General features: G+C 39.6%; 1 protein-coding gene across 6 annotated transcripts in view; it reads right to left on the bottom strand.

Moving 5' to 3' along the window:
- Positions 1-20,706, bottom strand: part of Frmpd4 (FERM and PDZ domain containing 4) — a 617,514-nt gene that overhangs the window by 9,369 nt on the left and 587,439 nt on the right. For all 6 annotated transcript variants that reach the window (XM_076919095.1, XM_076919093.1, XM_076919092.1 and 3 more), the window contains 5 exons: positions 17,273-17,409; positions 12,415-12,541; positions 9,459-9,548; positions 8,750-8,932; positions 6,045-6,183 (listed from right to left, as the gene is read on the bottom strand). In XM_076919095.1, coding sequence (XP_076775210.1) covers positions 6,045-6,183; positions 8,750-8,932; positions 9,459-9,548; positions 12,415-12,541; positions 17,273-17,409 — 676 coding nt within the window. The remainder of the gene's footprint in view (positions 1-6,044; positions 6,184-8,749; positions 8,933-9,458; positions 9,549-12,414; positions 12,542-17,272; positions 17,410-20,706) is intronic.

Below are 20,706 nucleotides of genomic sequence, written 5' to 3'. Positions count from 1 at the left end.
TTTACATGTGGAGATTTGCTCTGATATTTAACAAGAGGGAGAAGTAGGTCATTCTGTGGCTATTGTTTTGTTGATTACAGAAGCAATTTTCTGAAGAAGAGTTAGGGCCTTCTTGTTTTCCATCTGTTCTTTCCACCCCTGTCCCATATTTGGGGCATACTGACATGCATGGTATTTGGAAAGAAAATCAGTTTTACTATAGTAGTGTTTTCTTCCCAAATTATATGATGCTGAATAATATTCAGCATCATTTTGCTAAATAATCTGCATTTTATAAGAAACAGTAAAATATATACTTTTAAGGACACTGAGTTGGAGATTGGCCTTCTTGGCATCTAATTTTACAGTCAGTATACCTTGTACAACTTCAACATCAACAACAAAAATAGATTCTCTCTCTCTCTTATGTATATATGCGTGTGTGTGTGTGTGTGTGTATGTGTGTGTGTGTGTGTGTGTGTGTGTATGTGCGCGCACATGTGTGTGTGCAGGACAGACCATTGTTAGGAGATAGGCTATTGAGCAGAGATTCATTGTAACAGGGCCCCAGATTTAGACTAAAATTTGGCAAAGACTTTCTGGAAAGAGGGCCAGATAGTAAATATTTGATGTTTTTTAGATCATTTTTAACATGAAAGCAGCCATATATGATAGATACATAAACACATGGAAGTATGGGTAGAATGTTGGTCCACAAATAGCATGTCCACTTTAAGAAAGTTTCTTTATTGAATATGTGACCATATTTGGAAAATCGTCATTGATATTTAATGAAGGATATTGATATTAGATCGTCATGAATTATCTGTGCAGTTCCTCAATCCAGTGGCAAGTAGCATTAAGGCAGAAGAGAGAAAAACAAATCTGAACCACACAGGGAAGAACTAAATGCCATGTGAAGACACAGGCAAAGGCTAGTAGCATGGTACAACCACAAAGAATGTTGACAGCCATCAGTAGCGGGAAGATACAGGATGCATTCTCCTTTAGATCTGTTGGAGGAAGCCAAGATATTGTCTACACCTTGATTTTAGACTTCAGACCTTCAAACAGAAAGTCAATATTTCTGTTCCTTTCTCCAAGCTACCATATTTTCAATTATTTTTTTTTGCCATAGCCTGAGAAAAGTGATACAGTGTGTATCATTGAATTGCAATAAAGCTTTATTCATAAGAACAAGAAAACTAAATAGGTTAGGAAACTGAGAGAAAATTATATTTATAAATATGTAGATATGTGAGATCAGAGATTTTGAAAATATTTAAAGTTAAAATTTCAAGACAGAATGAAAAAATGTTAGCTTATAAGTTCTTATTAGAAGGTCTTGACTAAAGTCCACCTCAATTTCTAATTAATTAAAACATGTGCTCAATCTGGACTCCCTTCCTACAGTATATATACTTTTTACCTTCTTGGAGGAATGACTCAAGAGACAGAACACTGTTGGGAGGGAATTGTGGCTTAGTCTTCACTGGACTGAACATGAAATATGATTAATGTTCATCATCAACTTTACTGGATTTAAAGCCATTAGGAAGCACACCTCCAGGTATTTCTGAAGGTGTTTTCAGAAATGTTTAACAGAGAAGGGAAGAAAAAACCTAAATGTGAATGACACTGTCCTATAGACTTGTGTCCCAAGCTGAATGAAAACAAGAAAGTGCTGAACACTAGCCTAGCATTCATCATTCTATACTTCCTGATTGCAGATGCAATGTTCTCAGTTGCTTCATGTTCCTGCCATCATGCCTCACCCGCTATGTTTGAGACAGTATCCCCAAAGTAGGCACTTTCTTAAGTTGCTTTTTGCCAGGTATTTGCTCACAGCAATGTGCAAAATAACTGATATCAGAAATTTACTGCTTACTTTTCTTATGTCTTGGGAGATCTTCTGAGAGTTTCCAAAATGAGAAAAAGGTGGTGCTAGGCATAACATGATGCTAAATGTCCTAGTTCACCCTGACACAAACTAAATTAGTGGAGAAAAGGTTTAATGTAGCTCACAGTTCTAGGTTATAGTGCAACATAGACAGGGGGAAGTCAAGGTGACAGGAGCATGAAGCATCTAGTTACATCATATTCACTGTCAAGAGCAAAGAGCAATGAATGCATTTCTAGTGCTCGGCATACTTCTTCTACACTTTATATCGTACAGTACATAAATCTAGGGAATGGTGCCAGCCACAGTGAACTGGGTCTTCCCATGTCAATTAACATGATTAAGAAAATCCTTTCCACACATGCCAACAGATCAGCTTGATCTAGACAGTCCCTTATCATAACCTTTTGTGGTAGTTTAAATAGGTATAGCTCCTATAGGTTTATACATTTGTGTGCCTAGTCATCACAGAGTGACACCACTTAAAAGGTTTGAGGACAGAGCTATTGCCTTCTTTCAGTAGATGTGGTCTTGTTGGAGGAAGTATGTCACTAGAGGTAGGCTTTGAGGTTTCAAAGACCCAACCCAGGCCCAATCTCTCTCTCTCTCTCTCTCTCTCTCTCTCTCTCTCTCTCTCTCTCTCTCTCTCTCTCTCTCTCTCTTACATTGACTCTGGATCCAGATGTAGAACTACTTTTCTGGCACCATGTTTGTCAATGTGCTGTCATTATCCATGATGATAACGGACTAAACCTCTGAACTATAAGCAAGGCCCAATTAAATGCCTTATTTTATAAGAGTAGCCACGGCCATTGTGTCTCTTCACAGAAATAAAGCACTGACTAAGACACTCTCCTAATAGGTGATTCTAATTTGTGTCAAGTTGACAACTTATTTTATATCCAAGGCCTTAACCATTGGGAAATCTTGGTGCAGACACAAGGATAACTGAAACTGACTATCAATCTAACTCCCAGACTATTAGTCAGCTTAGGCCTACAGTTCCATCAGGGTGCTCTTTGGGTGGCTTGTCCATGCAACTGTTCTGTTAGAGTGAAGAATATGTTTGGAGCACATGCTCTTAACTCTTGCTTTAGAGTTTAGCACGAAGTCCAAGAGGTTAAAGTTCTATTCTTTCTCCCAGTGATAATGCCTTTAATAATGAAGACATTTTGCCTCCCACTTTTAACTGAACATCACATAGTGTGCTACTAACAACTGGACTGCACTAAGACCCTACTACTGTAATTATATTTTAGAGTGGTAGGCTTCCTTTTTCTCCTTGCACCTGTACAATTTGAATAGCTCACAGGGGAAAAAAAGATTTTCTTTTCTGAGTAAACTTTATGATTTGAAAATAAAAGGCCAGACACTGGTTTTCTAATGTGAAAGGATTGTGTTAAATTGCCCAACTGCTCTTTGGAATCTCAAAGGTCATTGTTGAATGGTTGTAACTCTCTCTCAATAAAAACATGGTTGTAAAACTGTTCTTCACAAGACTCTCTGTATGTACTTACCACTTCCTTTTCATTCTGTCCCTTTTCTTAATTATTGTTTTTTTTTTTTGTTATGTGGCCCTGCAGATGGAACTCAGAGTCTTGTACATGATAGGTGATTGCTTTACTACTGAACTACATCCTTTTCTCATCATTTTTAGTCATTTGTATCTCTCAGGGCCTCTCATTGCCTCTGTGTATTCCTCTCCTCCCTGCATTTATTTCAATTTCATTGTTATTTTTGTATTATTCCCAACACCAGCACTATTATTAGAATCATTGAACATCATTTTAGACATTGTACATAGATTTTTTCCTAATTCTTACTTCCCAAGATAAAATTTTAGCTGAATTATATGAATGAAGAAACTCAAACTTTGAGAAATTTGAAAACCCATACCACTTAAAGTGGTCTGGAAAGTCAAAGCTGCCTTCTAAGCATGTTTTGTCTATCTTTCCTTTCTCTTTCTTTCTTTCTTTCTTTCTTTCTTTCTTTCTTTCTTTCTTTCTTTCTTTCTTTCTTTCTTTCTTTCTTTCTTTTGTATGCCTACCCTTTATCCATGGCTAAAACTGCTCTGATTTCCCCTGACTATAATAATAAAATATCACATGAATATATATGTATAGCTATGTATCTACATACTATAATGAAAATTTATGTTTAGGGCTCAGCTTGAAAATAAAAGTATGCTTCCTTTGTCTCCCTTAGAGGTAGTGACAATGAATCTCTCTCTCTCTCTCTCTCTCTCTCTCTCTCTCTCTCTCTCTCTCTCTCTCTCTCTCTCTCTGTGTGTGTGTGTGTGTGTTTACATATGCCATGGAAAGCATGTAAAGGTCAGAGGACAACTTTCAAAAGTTGTTTTTTCCCCTCTACCACAGGAGTTGTAGGGACCAAAGTCAGAATTTTAGGCTTAGCACCAAGTACCTTTATCCAATGAGCTATCATAAATGCTAGAATTCTTCTATTGTTGTTGTTATTGTTATTTTGACACAGAGACTTGTTCTATAGAGCCACCTGGCCTGAAGTGTTCTAGGTAGCACTGGGTGCCCTCAGATTTATGGAGATCCTGAATGATTTAACACCGAGTAGATCCTGGTCACTTGGATTACAGGTATGCCACTATGTCTAGCTTGTAGTTCTCATTTTTTTAAAAAAAGGAAGTCCTATTTGTAGGACCCTCAGTTATAATTATGTCATCTCTGGCTTGCATGCTGGTACCTTCCAGCCATTTTATTGGGCATCCACTGCAGACAGAAGGAAATATAGACCCGAGCAAAAAGTCATAAAACAAATTATAATTACTGGTACTCAGTGCAACAGCCAACTTAACACATATCACCCTCTTTGCCCCAACTCTGACAGTATTTTCCCCCCTATCAAGTGGCTGGAGTAACCTCTGGTAGCTTTGCTTTCTCAGTGGCATGGCATGGATCCTAGATGGTACCAGGGTAGAAAAAGTTCTTTCTACAAATTCCATGTCCAGAAGAGGTGTGGTGGATCACACTGAGAATCCTAGCACTCTGAAGACAGAGTCAAGAATGCTGTAACTTGAGATCAGCCTGGCCTATATAGTAAGTTCTAGGCTAGTTTGGACTACAAACTCTGTCTCACTAAATGCATGCAAGCATGTGTATATGTATATATGTATACATATAAGTATATATATATATATATATATATATATATATATGTACATAAGTAAATTAGTACAATTTAGTAAGTTTAAAAGATGTCAAAGCTCTAGCCTAGGATTTTAAAGAAAGAAAAACTCTACAGCAGGGGGCTTAATTCTCAGGGTCCCAACCATTTTAAGAGCAAGGCAGTAAAAATGTAACCACAGGATCATGGCAGCAGCATAGTGGGAGAGTTTCTGTTTAGTGTATATGACTAGGTGAGGACAGAACACCAAGGGGAAAAAAAAAAAAAAAACAAAGAAAGAAAAGGAAAAGACTGTCAAGACTTCACAGCAATAAAACCACTGCTTTTAAAATGAGCCCCTGTCATTTCCAAGTGACTTTCCAGATGAAGTGGGTAAATCAGCATGTTTATTTTTAATAGTTAATCAATGTCACCAGTACATAAAGGTTTTGTGTTATATTTGGAAGTTGGATTTGGTTTATAGATACAACCCTATCTTTCTTTTTTTCTTGGTAGTAATGGGTGTTAAACCAAGGCTCCCATATTTGGTAGGCAAGCACTCTACCACAATTTCCTTGTGTGTGTGCGTGTGTGTGCGTGTGTGTGTGTGTGTGTGTGTGTGTGTGTGTGTGTGTGTGCAAGCATGCATATACCATGGTATGCATGTAGAGGTTAAAGATCATCCTAAGTTTATTATCCTCTCCTGTGATTCAGGCAGGATCTCTTTGTTGTTTACTGTTGAATTCTGTACTCCAGGCTAGCTGGCCTACAAGCTCACAGGGATTCTTTTGTCCCTGCCTCTCTTATTGTAGTGAAACGGGAACTACAGACACATATTATGTGTCTAGCTTTATGTGCACTCTGACCCTTGGAACTCAGGTCCCCATGCTTTTGTCCCACCTCCCCAGCCCTTGGAATCAACAACCTTAAATATAGCACTTTACTATTGAATTCTGTTACTGATTATTATTGTCAGGTAAGTTCTCAAAGGGTGTATGGGAAGAGAATCATGAATTTAGAAAGAAAATACCTGTGTCCTGTGTGCCTGAATTTTTTTTGTTGGCCATGTTGAATATTGACCTCCTGGAGTCCACAAGCAACCGGTAGTATCCAGCTGTCAGACAGGCCAGGTTCATGGCATCTGATGACTCCATAAGGAGTGTAATGGGCTGCATAACAAAGAAATGCATAAGAAAGAAATTTTCATTAATGTCTTCCTTCCTAAAGTTCTTATGAACTGTAAGGAAAAGAAGATACTGAGCAAACCTTCCACTAGAGAAGCATAAATGAGGGGAAAACTTCAGAGATACCATAAGGTACCTTACTGAGAAAACATTCATGTGGCACAATTTTCAAAGCCTTTTGCCTTCATAGAGGAGCTGACACTATCAGAGGAGCTCAAAGAGAAGCAGAGGACCCAGCCCAAGCTATATTATCAAATAGGAAGGAATGAGAGGAGTAGATTAAGGGTGTTAGAAACAATGGTTGAGGTGTTCACCTTGCATACCGGAATTCGTGGACTGAGTTTATAATTGCCTTCCAACTCATTCTGGAATGAATCAAGTACCAAGCCCCATGAAATGCTGTTTTTTTATTTTTTTTAAATGGCTAATTGTCTAAAGAGTAATAGTTAAGGCTAAGTTATTTCAGTTACCAAATTCAACCACACAGTGCAAAATACTTGGGATTATTAACATTGAGATTCGTGGGGCTAGAGAGATGGCTCTGGTTAAGAGCTTGGTTTCCTTTAGATGGGAACCACCAATACATCTGCAATGCAGATGCTCGCATCCAACCATTGGACTGAACACAGGGACCCCCAATGGAGGAGTTAGGCGAAGGACTGAAGGAGCTGAAAGGGTTTGCAACCCCATAGGAAGAACAAAAATATCAACCAACCAGACCACCCAGAGCTCCCAGGGACTAAACCACCAACCAACCAAAGAGTATACATGGAGGGACCCATGGCTCCAGCTACATAGGTAGCAGAGGATTGACTTCTCTAGTGTCAAAAGGGGAGGCCCTTGGACTTGTGAAGACTTGAGGCTCCAAAGTAGGGGAATGCTGGAGCACTGGGGTAAGAGTGGGTGACTGGGTGAGGGAGCACCTTCATAGAGGCAGGGGGAGAGGGATGGGATAGGAGGTTTGCAGAGGGGAAACTGAGAAGTGGAATAACATTTGAAATGTAAATAAATAAAATAACCAATAAACAAAACAGCTTGGTTTCTTGCACCTTCATCAGGTGGCTTACAACTGCCTGTAATTCCAACTCCAGGAGAGCCAATACCCTCTCTTCTGGTCTACAAAAGTCCCTTCATGCACACATATGCATTTTTGAAATATGAGATCTGTGGTGAAAATGAGTGTTTAAGAGAAAGAAATCACAAATTGAGATGTTCCTATAACCAGGTGGGGGGCACAAAAGAGACCAGAGAAAAGGATGCTTCTAAAAGAAGTTGTCAGTTTACACATATGCAAGCTAGAGCTGAGAGCTGTGAAGAGAGAGAGAGAGAAAGAGAGAGAGAGAGAGAGAGAGAGAGAGAGAGAGAGAGAGAGAGAGAGAGAGAGAGAGAGAGAGGCTGTTCAAACTGGAAACAATGAACTCCTGAGAGGCCATGTATCTTGGCATGTGGAAGGAAATGACGATGGCACAGACAGTCTCATCAGCTTGGAGGGAATATGTTCTTATTGAAAGAAAAAGCAAAGGAGGCCGAAAGTTGGAACAGAAATAAAGCCAACAACAAATGAGGCCAAGGCAGCAAAGGAGCAAGTATCTACTTCTCACGCTCAGGAGGAGGACACTGGTCATTGGAACAACATTTCCTATTCAAAATCTCTGAACTATCCTTTCTACCTGAATTGACATCTTTGTTCAGCCTCTATGCCAGCCCAGCAGTAGTTCATTTAGGTATGAGACCATCAGCAGGGTTGCCTCATTCATTTTGGTGTGGGACATACTATTCCTTTTACTAGTGACAGCAGCCAGCTCACATTCATTGTGCCCTTTCCCTGCAATGTGTAGCTTTCTCTCAGCATCCTGGGCCATGAGCATTCCAAGAGTGTTGCAACACTTGTATCTTGCTAAGAAGTCTATTGGAGCTATCAGGGTTAAGGCCATGCCATCCCATGTGGACAGATGACACATGTGAGCTTCCATTCTGTGTTGTGGTAACATATTCCTGCTGCAGAACATGCTGGTGCATTCTGATTTGCTTTGAAGAGGCTCTTTACAATCACCCCAGTGTTCCTGAATCCATTCCTCCAACTCTTCCAGAGTGGGCCTGGTGTTAGGGTTGGGTATCCCAATTTAACCGAAAAGAATGAATGAGAATTCTAAGAAGCTGTAGAAACTCTCACTGACTCTCCAGGTGGGTAACCTAGCCTAAAAACTGTGATAGGAACACATTCCCCTAGTGTTGTATGATTCAGTATTCTACAGCCAGAAGAGATTGAGAAATGATACAACTTGCTTTTGTGTGTGTGTGTGTATGCATAGAAGGGAGAAATTGTGCCGGAAGAAATATAACAACCTGCCCCAAATTACACAGCAGTTTAATGAGGACTAGAGTACCTAGACTGGAGTTGTATGGATTTATTATTTACTTTTTCTTTTCACAATATGGCATCTTTGAGGCCCTACACACATTAAGCCTTTCATGCATGGTGAGTACCATCAAGGCTATCAGAAATGTGCTGCTCAAGCCAGTGCCATGGGTTCACATTTGAAAGGCTCACCTTCACATCCAGCACATGCAACTCCACCCTCACCAAGCTCTCCTCCTCTGTAAACATTTCAATCCTGTTGACATGGCTGAAGTCAGCTAAAAGAGCCACCAGATTGGTTTTGGTGTTTATGACATGGCTTATGCCATACCGGGGACCAACCAGAAGAGTCACTTCTGAGCGCTTCTCTGCCTGCTGAGGAAAGAGAATAACAGAATATTTCAAAGCCTGGACTTTTTAAAATATCATCTAACTCTCAGCCTGAGAGACTGTTTTCATAAGATCATGATATATTCTTTGGAAAGTTTTTCTGGGTTACATATTCAATTAGGTAAATTCATATATGAGTGTATGAAGGTGCTGATAAATTATGAATAACATAGAAAGCAAGTGTTATCATGATACAATATATTTATATACATCAAAAGGTTTTAGAAGTGAGAATAGTTTCTCCCCCTTCTATCTCAGTGATTGAAAAGACACCATTGTTAAGAGTCTTTTGATTCCATTTTTTCCCCCAGGGCTGCTACAGCAATGCTATCTAGATTGAACATTTCTCAAGGTATCTTCAGACTGTGGTGAAGTTGGTTAAGTATTGAAAACAAAGAAAGATTCCTAGCTACTTTATCTTTATCATCCAGGACAACTCCTCGAAGACAGCCTGTGCTGTGATGTTTGACAGGCCTCTGGCTCCAGACAGAAAGAAAGAAAATGAAATTACCACTAATGTTGCCTTGAACACACGGCCCCCATACAGTCGCAGGTCACTGAGGAACTTGAGATAGTGGACCTTAGCTTGGAGTGCAGAGAGCTGAGGAGAAAAAAGAAAGCTCAAATGTGGGCTGGACTGGGTGAGACTCTTTCTACTGTGGAAATAAAGGCACACAACAAGGATGCTTTTATGTTTTAAGACATGGTTTCATGCATCCTAGGCTATCTTCAAATTTCCTATTTAGCTGAGGATGACCTTGAACTTCTGATCGTCTTGCCTTCAACTCTAAAATGTTGGAACTACTGGTGTGTGTCACCATGCCCAATGTATGTAGTGCTGGGGTAGAATCCAGGGTTCTGGGTTCTCTACCAACTAAGTTGCACCTCCAGCCCCAATGGATGCTTTTATTGCTGGGGAGGTGGGGTATGAGAAAAAGTCTTCAGTAGGAAGGGCAATATATTGCTATATCCTGTGTTTTCTATTAATGGAGTGAAATGTAACATTAAGATTCAAATCTTAGTGCTTTTGTAAGACAAGTGTGTGTGTGTGTGTGTGTGTGTGTGTGTGTGTGTGTGTGTGTGTTGGGAGATGTTGAGGTAGGTACATGAGTACAGACACATGTTTCAATCCATTCAATAAGTGAGAACAAGGTGAGACTTTGCTCTCTGGAAATGTTTGCTCACTGGGATGTTATAATAGATAAGGGACACTTGCCAACTATGATTAGAGACAAAGGAGTGTGGTGTGCAAATTTTCTAATGACACAGGAGACTCATCTGTACACAGAACTTGTGGAGCTGCCTGAGATCTATGCAAAGGTGTAAGCAGCTTTGCACTCCTCACCTCTCAACTTTCTTCTCTACTTTTCAAGTTTTCAGGGAGAATGGACTTTCTGAACTCTAATCACTGTGAAGTGGTTTGAGTTTGCTATGAAACTCCCGGCTTTAATGCAACTCTGAGGATCTATTTCATGAACTACAAATACCTAGATAGAACTGATCTTTATAGAGACTTCAAAAAGGTAGGCTTTTGTGTCATTTGAAAATGAGGACTTTGATTAGAACCTGTACCTGTCTTATATTGAATGCATAAGGAATGTTTATCAAAGGTGACTTTTCAACAAGGTATATATGATCACCATTAAGTATTAAAGACTGGAAGAACTGCTTCAATCACATATGACTTTCTAACTCTCTTGCTAACTATAACAAGTGGTATTGTCACTTTGTGTAGTGATGCTTTTGCACCATTAATTCACCCTAAATCTTGTCAAAAACCCAAAACAATTTAAGCAAACCACTCTCTTGGCTGGAAATGCTAGTTTTTGTTCTGATTTGCCCAAAATTGATGTCTGTTAAGTGGTTGGAGTTGATTTCTTTTTCAAGCCTGACGGCCTGGTCTTATAGTAATTAAGAATCACCAATAGTAGTTCATTCTTTTATTTATTTTATATATATATATGTGTGTGTGCTTGTATGTGTGTCTATGTGTACATGTATATGAGGGTGGCATGAATAGCACATGTGATTCCTTGAGAGATTTGCCTTATTTGAGATGGTATTTCATAGGCCTAAAACTCATGATGTAGGCTAACGCTGGCTGGCAGTGAGCCCCAGTGAGCCCCCGTGAACTCCAGGGAGCCTGTGTCCATCTCTCCAGCACTGGGATTACAAGTATTAGCTAGCCCATGTAGCATCATTACATGGGTTCTGGGATTGAATTCAGGCCCTCCTGCTTGTGTAGCAAGCAGTTTACTGTCTGAGCCATCTCCCCAGCACTGGGAATTGTAAAACTCTTGACCCATGGCATCTTTCTATTTTTCTGAAGCTGAGTGCTCACAGTGAGGTGATAGGGGACATTTTCCACTGAAACTGGGAAAGAGAATGTGGCCAAGAGTGTACTGAACTTGATTATATGTTTAAAAAAACATTTATGGGGTGAAACCTTATAAAAATGACAGAAAATAGGATACCATGACCAAAGAGCTACCCACATGGATAGTGATTTGTATTGAGGTCAGACAAGTTTCAACAGCCTATATCAGCTCCAGTGTGTACTCAGGTTGTTTCCCATTTTATAGGCTCAGAGATTTAAGACTCCTTGTCTTTTTACTTACTGGAATCTTTGCTCTTTTATTACTTGTCAACCACACCTTTATTTGTTTTCTGACAAACAGAATACTTTTAAATGGTCTTTGTGCTTCTCTTACTTAATAAAAACAGAAATGAATACAAAGATTTTAACACTAATGATGAGTGACAGGGATAATGTTTCTTTCTCTTTCCAAAGTAGGATTTAATCTAATGCTCATAAGTGGTGATGGTGGTAATTTTGTTTCTTAGGGCATCCATGGCAATATGTGGACATATTTTTAATAATAATTAGGGGAGGGGTGACACTGATACCTGGCCAGTGCGGATCAAGGGTGCTTTTCCACATCTCAAAATGTCTAGCAAACAACAGTCTCTTACCAAATGTCAACAGCTCCCTGGGAGATAATCCTAATATAATGAATACAGTAACTGGCAGGCAGGGCCCCTTACTGGGTGCTTTGCATTTAAGCTGGTCTGAGAAGTAACCAGTCATAGGATGAAAATATACAATTATTTTGTGATTTGATCCCCTAGCTGCAAAGTCTCAGAAATTCTCTCATGTGACTACCCCTTGCCTTCTGGCCCATATAAGTAGTTTCCACCTTGTAAGAAATAAATAGATTTCCAGAAGGATTGGCATTTTTGTTCCTTTTACAAATAGGTAAATAGTGTATGAAGTTTTTCTGTTAATACAGTGTGCCAAGTATGTTCTTCATGGGCTAATTTTAAATATTTTCTTAAATGCATTCAAGCCTCTCTGCTTAAACAAAACAAAACAAAAAACCCCCAAAAAACGAAAACAAAACAAAACAAAACAAAACAAAACAAAACAAAAAAAAACCCTACATTCTTTTAAGATGCAACAGGGATACCTTTTTACCCGGTGGCACCAAGTTTTGATTTGCTTTGACAAGGTGGGAGAGTGCTTTCTTGATGTTCTTCTCTTTCATGCTCTGCAGCACAGCAGATGGAAGAAAAGTCTCTAGTCCCCATTCTTTCCTGCAACAGAAAGTACATCTTTCATCCCTTGTTCTTGTGATGATGACGTATATAAAATCAAACAAAATTTGGCTGTTTGTTGGAACAAATGGACAGGGAGGCAAATTTTAATTTATATGCAGGAAAGATACTATTGGATCATTGATACATATGTTCAGATTTAAAAGTAAACATACATATTCTTCACTCTATAGAAAGAACACGAACAATGGACATTAAAGAGACATTTTGTTCAACCCATTTCTGAGTCTCTTAAATACATTCTACAACCAAATATTTCCAATATGTTTTCCTTAACCTTTTCAGCTTGTACTAATTACCTTCATTGGTTGTACATGCTTTAGGGCTTCTTGTGACTTTAAAATACACATAAATACACATGTATGTATACACATATACATGTACATACACATATACATACACATACACACATACACATGGACACACACACACACAGCAGTTCTAGGGCTCAGAAAACTAGGATAGAACCAAACACAACTGATCAAAAAAAATTCAATGAAATGAGTCCTAAAGCTATACTCGTAGATTGGTGCCTAGCCCAATTGTCACCAGAGAGGCTTCTTCCTGCAGCTGATGGGAATAGATGCAGAGACCAACATTCAAACATTAGGGGGAGCTCAGGAAACTCCACAGAAGAGAGGGAGAAAGGATTGTAGGAGACAGGAGTTGAGTACACCATGAGAACACGGTCCACAGAATCAACTAAGCAGGGCTCACAGAGACGGAAGTGACAATCAGAGTCTGCACGTGTCCACACTAGATCTCTGCATATATGTTATGATTGTATAGCTTTCAGTGTTTGTGAGACTCCTAAGAGTGGGAATTGAGGTGTCTCTGATTCTTTTTTCCTGCAATCAAGACCCTTCCCTCTTACTGGGTTGCCTCGTCTAACCTTGATATGAGGGGTTGTGCCTAGTCTTATTGCATCTTGTTATTCTGTGTTTGGCTGATACCACTTGTAGACCTGATCTTCTCTGAAGGGAACTGGAGGAACAGTGGGTCTGGGGGAGAGAGGAGGTGCGGTGTGAGACTGGGAGGAGAAAAGGAGAGGCTGTGGTAGGGATGTATTATATGAAAGAAGAATAAAGGAGAAAAAGATTTTAAAATAAAGCAAAGTAAAACACACATACAAACACATACAAACACACACATATATATGTTGTATATATGTATAACATACACATTTAAATTTATACAAATGAAACTGGCTGTCATTTGAAAAGGTACCTGTATAATTTACTACGTGATGTAAATGATCTATCTATCTATCTATCTATCTATCTATCTATCTATCTATCTATCTATCTATAAAAAGTATTCAATCAATACTTGGTAAAAGAACCAATTGCTACCAACAGTGTTGTAGACTGCAAGACTTCACATATATTTGGAGGGCACTGCTTGTGCAGGAACCTAGGGCTTCATTCATGCTGGCCAAGTGCCCTCCGTCCTGTATTATTATCTTAAATGACTGTTTTCACATTTTTATGTCTTTTAAAATATGTTCTCTGAGAGGTTTTTACAATATGTTTTGATCACAGCAATACCCACTCCTTTATTTCTCAGATTCACCACCTTCCCTACCCACCCTGTCTCCCTGCCTCCTACTTAGCCCATAAAGACTAATCAGTGCTGTCCACATATTCTTGGACATGTGTCCTTCTACTAGCATCTCTTTATGCCTCATCTTTATAGTCAGATCACAAGTTTCTTGATGGTCAGGATTATATTTATACAAATGAGTGTTTTCTACAATCGGATGAAAATGTTATATATGATACTCAATCAATATTTGGTAAAAGAAATTGATTGCTGCCAACATGGTTGCAGACTACAAGACTACTAGTCAAGCTAGTTATCACTGAGAGGTTCTGGTCTGCACAATGTTCCACTTGACAAGAAGTAGCCAGACAGTAGGGGCAGAAAGGTGTGCCAGTTTTTAAGATAGGGTCTCCCACTGGCCTAAAACTCACGGATTAAGCTCGGCTATCTGGTCACTGAGTCCCAGGAATCCACCTGTCTCTGACTCCCCAGCGCTGGGATTATATGCATATGCCACATGCCATGGCCAGCTTTACAAGTACAGGTTCTGGGGGTTAAATTCTAGGCTTCTTGCTTACACAGCAAGCACTTTAGTGACTAGGCCGTGTTCCCAGCCACCCAACTGCATTTTAGTTGTGTGAGTATTTTCTCAGGTTGAATAGGTACCATTTCAAATGGCAGCTAGGTTTATCTGCACCTAAGAACTTTAGACAGTAGGCGAAGGCACATGTGAATGTGTCCAGCTAATATGAGATTTGTTTGTGAACAGACAATCTCTCAGACTACAGTCACTATGTGTATACCCTGGGAAAAGAGATGGACCATCCAGGCGATTGAATCACATGGGAAGGCTTTTCATTATTTAGGTGGCAAGGGGTAAATTGGGAGTTGAAAGACAGTGGCATTGGCTGTAGCAAATTGGAGCTCTAGTCTTTCTCAACCCAGTGCCTACATTTGTTAGTGGAACATCATGGTACTTGACAAATGCTCCTGGGAAAGTGCCTCTGGGAAGTGGGATTGTATTTATCCATTCATGTTTTGAGTACAGATCAGGAGAAATCCAAGAATTTTAGAATGGCATGGAGGTATGATTTCAATCTGGCCATAAGCTCTGACACACCAGTTTTGTTAGCATGAAGAGCTGCTAGAATGAAGTAAGTGGTGTTTGCTTTAGGCTAGTGTATCTCTTACTGAGAGACTGAGCATTCCCTCTTAAAAGATGACCCTTAAATAGACTCATCAGCCAGAAGCAATACAAACCATCCATTTTCTAAGAAAAGATGATCTTTCTTGGCCAAAGAGGGATGCTTGTGGTAAAACAGCATACTCAGCAAGAGAAGGCATTCATAGTTTATAAACAAGTTGTGATTTACAGAGACAACTTTGTTGTGTGACATTTTTGCCAGTTACCTCACAGTTTTCTTTCTCCCCTATTCCCCTGTACAGATACCTAGGTACTATAGTTGTGGCATTCTTTTTTTTTTTTGTTTGTTTTTTTGTTTTGTTTTTTTAAGATTTAATGTGTGTGACTGTTTTGCCTGCATTTTTGTATGGGCACCACACACACGCCTGGTGCCCAGAGATGCCAGAAGAGGATGCCAGTTTGCCTTGAAGTAACAGGTGGTTGTAAATCACCATGTGGGTGCTAGGAACTAAACGCAGGTCCTATGCAAGAGCAACAAATGCTTTTAACTATGGAGTCTTCTTCCAGATCACTCCACCCCTTTTATTTACAAGGTCTTATTATATACCTTAGGCTGGCTTCGAACTTATGATTCTCCTAAGACTCCATCAACTTGAAAATTATACGTGTGAGCCACCAGGCCTACCATCTGACATCACTTTGAACACTGCTGTGCAGACACTTCAGAACAAGTGCCTCTATAAAAATGGCTCCTCAACCTTCCTAATGCTGTAGCCCTTTAACACATCTCCTAATGTTGTGGTGCATCCCAACTATAAAATTATTTTTGTTGCTAGTTCATAATTGTAATGTTGCTATGGTTACAAACCCTAATGTAAATATCTGTGCTTCCTGGTGGTCTTAGGCAACCCCAGTGAAAGGCCCATCCTTTGTGCTCCCTGGCTATTAGGACAAAAGAATCCCTAGGAAATGGAATTACTCCAGGAGTTTCATGCTGGAAGGAAGAGGCAAAGTCTGAAGCCCAATGCCATCCAGAGGAGGAACTTGCATCCTAAGAAGAAATTTCACACAGTCCCCACAATTTATCTGACAGACAGGATATGTCAGTGGTGGGTTACATACACATCTGGCCCTCTATTTAAACCTAAATCTCCATTTAAATAGAAATCTCATGTCAGGATCCTCAAGACAGACTTGGAGCTCAGTAGCTCCTTGTTTCTCTTCTCAGTTCTACTTCATGAACTTAATCTCCTCTCTTCTTCTTTTCACATTACCTGTCTCTTTGATTGGTATATACTTTTGGGATGGCTAAGCCTAACTAGGCTCCGAAACCAACTCAGTCTATCACATAGACTAAGGCAAATCAGTAGTCCCACTGCTCTGCTTGGGTTTTAACCATGTCCCACCACTACCCCTGTTATGTGACCTGGGAAAGTAACGAGCAACTTAATTGTTTTCTACCTCAGTTTACCCATTTATCTTTGAAGTAATTTCTGTGTACCGAATGTGTTCATCCTCATTTTCCCCCACTCTGAGATGGGATCTCAAGAAGTTGCTCAGCTTGGCCTTGAACTCACTCTGTAACCCTAGAACTTGGGATTCTCCTTCCTCAGCCTCATGAGTAGCTGAAATCACAGGCCTGCATCACTAGGCCTGTAATTTGTTTCTTTCCTTATCCTGGTGTTTTAGAGACAAGATCTTGCTATATGGTCCTGGCTGCTCTTGTACTCATGGTAAGCCTTCTGCCTCAGTATGCTCTATCATTGAAGTTGATATGATGGCAGGAGTGAGCCATAATTCTGGGGATTATTCATTATTTTAAAAATGCTTTTCACCTTGACTGCAATTTCCTAAAGGTGTGTAAAGTGAGAAATGCATCTCTCCTATTACAAAAGACAAAATATTTGTATATTTTGCCATGAGTTTACAAATGGTCTGCCATGAACAAGATGAATTCTGCAAACAGATACAAATGAGTAAAGAAAAACCCACAGCATCTCATGATACCAAGTGTAAACACTTACTCAATGTATTTGAGGGAGATTTTCTGCGTCTGTTTGGTGGTGACAGTAGCAATATACATTTGTAACGCGGCCAGCCGCAAGGCAATGTCATATTTCAGCTCTGGTCCAAATCGCTCCTGAACGACATCGTTACAACTCTGTGAAGAAACCAGCAGAGGGCGCAGTTGGTCAGAGCATGAGCCGCCTTCCAACGCCTTTAGAGGAACAGGTGACAACCATTTCCCCAGTGTTTCAACCTTCACTTCTAAGGCACTGAGGCTAAATGTGGAAACATCTCCACCGTGCTGCTTGGAGCCGAGTCAGTATTTAATTGCACAAACATAGGGACCACACAAAACATTTAACAGTCATCGACAAGCTGTTATTTAAATATTTAGCTTTTTGTAAAAATAATTAGGAATTTAGGGATGGAATTGCCAAACACAGGTGCTACAACTGAACAGGAAAACACTGGTGGAGGAATGTGGGTTTTGCAGCTAGGCTGCTGCTGGACTTTGAATCCTGGCTTCTAATCTTCTTCATTCTTTTTAAACAAATCCCTAACTTGATGGGGCCTCTGTTTTCCTTTCTCTAAAATGGAGTGATGGTTCTTAACCACACAGTGTTGTGAGGACTAAAATAGTTGACAATGAGAAGCTCTGGAATGGTACTTGGCAGCTGTAAACACACTTCTAAAAATGTATGTTATTCTTATACTTCCTTTGTGTGGTACTGGGGGTTGCAGTCCACGCTTTGCCATCAATAGCTACCGTGTTTGAAACATTAGCATTTATCTGAACCCTTGCCCTCTATTTATCTATGAGTAGGACTCATAGGCACCATGTCACTACAGCTGCTTGAGGATTATGTGAGATGTGCAAACGCTTTATCACAAGGCATTGGTGAGTACTGTAAGGGTGTTCTATTAAAACCTTGCATCCATTTCAACGGCCGAAGCCCTCCCGTTTTAAATGTGTAATCATGTGGGTGTTAGTACACATCTCTTGGAATTAGTTCATTCAACTCACAGAATTTGTGGCTAGGGCCAAAATGTCAGCCAGGTATAGTGTTACATTCTATAGTTTCAGCTACGTGTAAGGCTGGGGCAGGTGGATGTCTTGTAACTTTTCTGTGGCTTTTCTAAGTATCATGAACAAGGCAACTTATAGAAGAATGAACTTATGGGGGTGTTACAGTTTCAAAGGGTGAGGGCATGATCTTAATGGTAGGGAGAATGGCAGCAGGTGGGTAGGCATGGCACTAGAGTGGTAGCTGAGAGCTCACACCCTCATTCAAAAGGGGGAGGTAGGGAGCTAACTGGGAATGATATGGACTTTTTGAAAGTTCAAAGGTTACTTTCAGTGTCATAGCACCTCTAACAGAGACAAACCTCCTAATCCTCCACAAATACATGGCATAGTTTCCAGCAAATTAAACAGGGGATGCTTGCTTGAATTTTAGAGCTTTCTGTTGGTACACATGCATGTGTGTGCTCTGTCTATATAGGTTAAAAGACAACTTTGGATATTGTTCCTCAACATATATTTAGACAGGATCACTCACTGGCCTGGAATTTTCCAAGGATAGGTAAATTCCCGGGCTAGGCTAGCAGGCTGGCAAGCTTCCATGATCTGCTGTCTTTAGTTTCCTGGTACTGTGGTTGCAAGCATGTGCTGCTAGGTCTTTCTTTTGGTTTATGTGGGCTCTGGGGATCAAGGTCATGTCCTCATGTTCTTTATGAGCTGAGATATTGCCCCAGCCCCCGAAACTGTTTTGTGAGAAGTCATTTTTCAAATAACTTTTTAAAAAGCCTGCTACTGTGTAAGGATTTACAAAAAGAAGTTCTTGTCTTGTCTTTTTTTCTCTCCTCTCCTCTCCTCTCCTCTCCTCTCCTCTCCTCTCCTCTCCTCTCCTCTCCTCTCCTCTCCTCTCCTCTCCTCCCCTCCCCTCCCCTCCCCTCCCCTCCCCTCCCCTTCCTTTCCTTTTCTTTTGTTTAGAATTAAGATATAAAAGCTCAGATATGATGGTAGGCTCTATCAACTACTAATACCTTAGCTTTAACATGTTAGTTTTTTCCTTATCTAAAAATAGGTGAACTCTTAAGAACCATTGACTTGGGAGCTAACTAACTTGCAAGGTTGCCATGATAGCCTTAAGGTGATTATTTCATAAACTAGAATGTGCTATAGAAACATGAGCCATTATTGTTACTTTTCCTAAGAACTCTGGCCAGAGCCCTCCCCCCCCCCATTCCTGCTGTGCCTTGATGTGCTGATTTGAATAAGAATGTCTCCCATAGGCTTATCTATTTGAATATTTGGTTTTCAGTCTGTGGAACTATTTGGGAAGGATTAGGAAGTGTGGCTGTATTGGCAGGTGTGTCACTAGGGAATAGGCTTTGAAGTTTCAAAAGCCCATGCCCTTCTCAATTTCAGCTTCTGCTCCAACAAAATGCCTGACTGCTTCTCATTATGCTCCCCACCAGATAGCATGAACTCTTTGAAACTGTAAGCAAGACACCAATTAAATGCTTTAAAAAAGTTGCCTTGGTCATGGTGCTTCATCACAGGAATAAAACAGTAACTAAAGACATGTGCATTTTAGTACAATCCTGGGTAAATCTTTTGGCAAGGCAATTAGTCACTTAATTATTATATAATTAGTTAAGAGTGACCCTGGAGATGTAGTGTGCGATATGAACTACATATGTATGAATGTATGTATGCAGGTATATGTGTTTGTGTGTATATGTGTATGAGAGAGAGTAATCATCATTATTATTTTATAATGATATAAATATATATAATAATGATAATCATTATTTTATAACTCTTAAATATATTACTTAAATACAGTCTCACACAAGTAAATAGTAGCATTTGCTAAGTAGAGGCTCTAACAGGACCTAGTGTAGGCTTATAAAAAGTTCACCTGTAATTAATATATGTTTAAGAGGAAAACAATACATGTTTGCCAAGGTTTTGATGACTCAAGAGTTATAACTTGTTTGCTAATTTGTATAAACAACTTTTTTTCTGAACAGAGTGGACAGGACAAGTGTCAGCAAGTATATTATCATTATGAATTACAATAGCTAGATTATTAAAGTTTAATATATATATATATATATATATATATATATATATATCCCCACCCTCATGGGCCATTAATGACTCAGCAATGAATACATATTATCACTACTGAATTTGGTTTGCATCTTCATGCTTCATCTGGCCTATGGTAACTGTCCTCATTAGGAACCTGCTAAGTTTAATTGGTTTTGGTTTTTAACGTGCTATGAGTGGATTCTGCTTCCTCTTCTGTTCCCTAGGCAATTTTATTGCATTTTTGTAGTAGTTTAAAATCAACATGGGCACAGAGGAGACCTGTTGACTTCTAGTAGACAGATGTGTTATTTTAGACGCACCACATGTTCTGCAATACAGTCATTTCCA

The sequence above is a fragment of the Arvicanthis niloticus genome, chromosome X (assembly GCF_011762505.2).
Source record: "Arvicanthis niloticus isolate mArvNil1 chromosome X, mArvNil1.pat.X, whole genome shotgun sequence".
NCBI classification, from domain to species: Eukaryota; Metazoa; Chordata; class Mammalia; order Rodentia; family Muridae; genus Arvicanthis; species Arvicanthis niloticus.
Note: the sequence above shows the minus strand (reverse complement) of the source record. Positions and strands in the feature narration are given on the sequence as shown.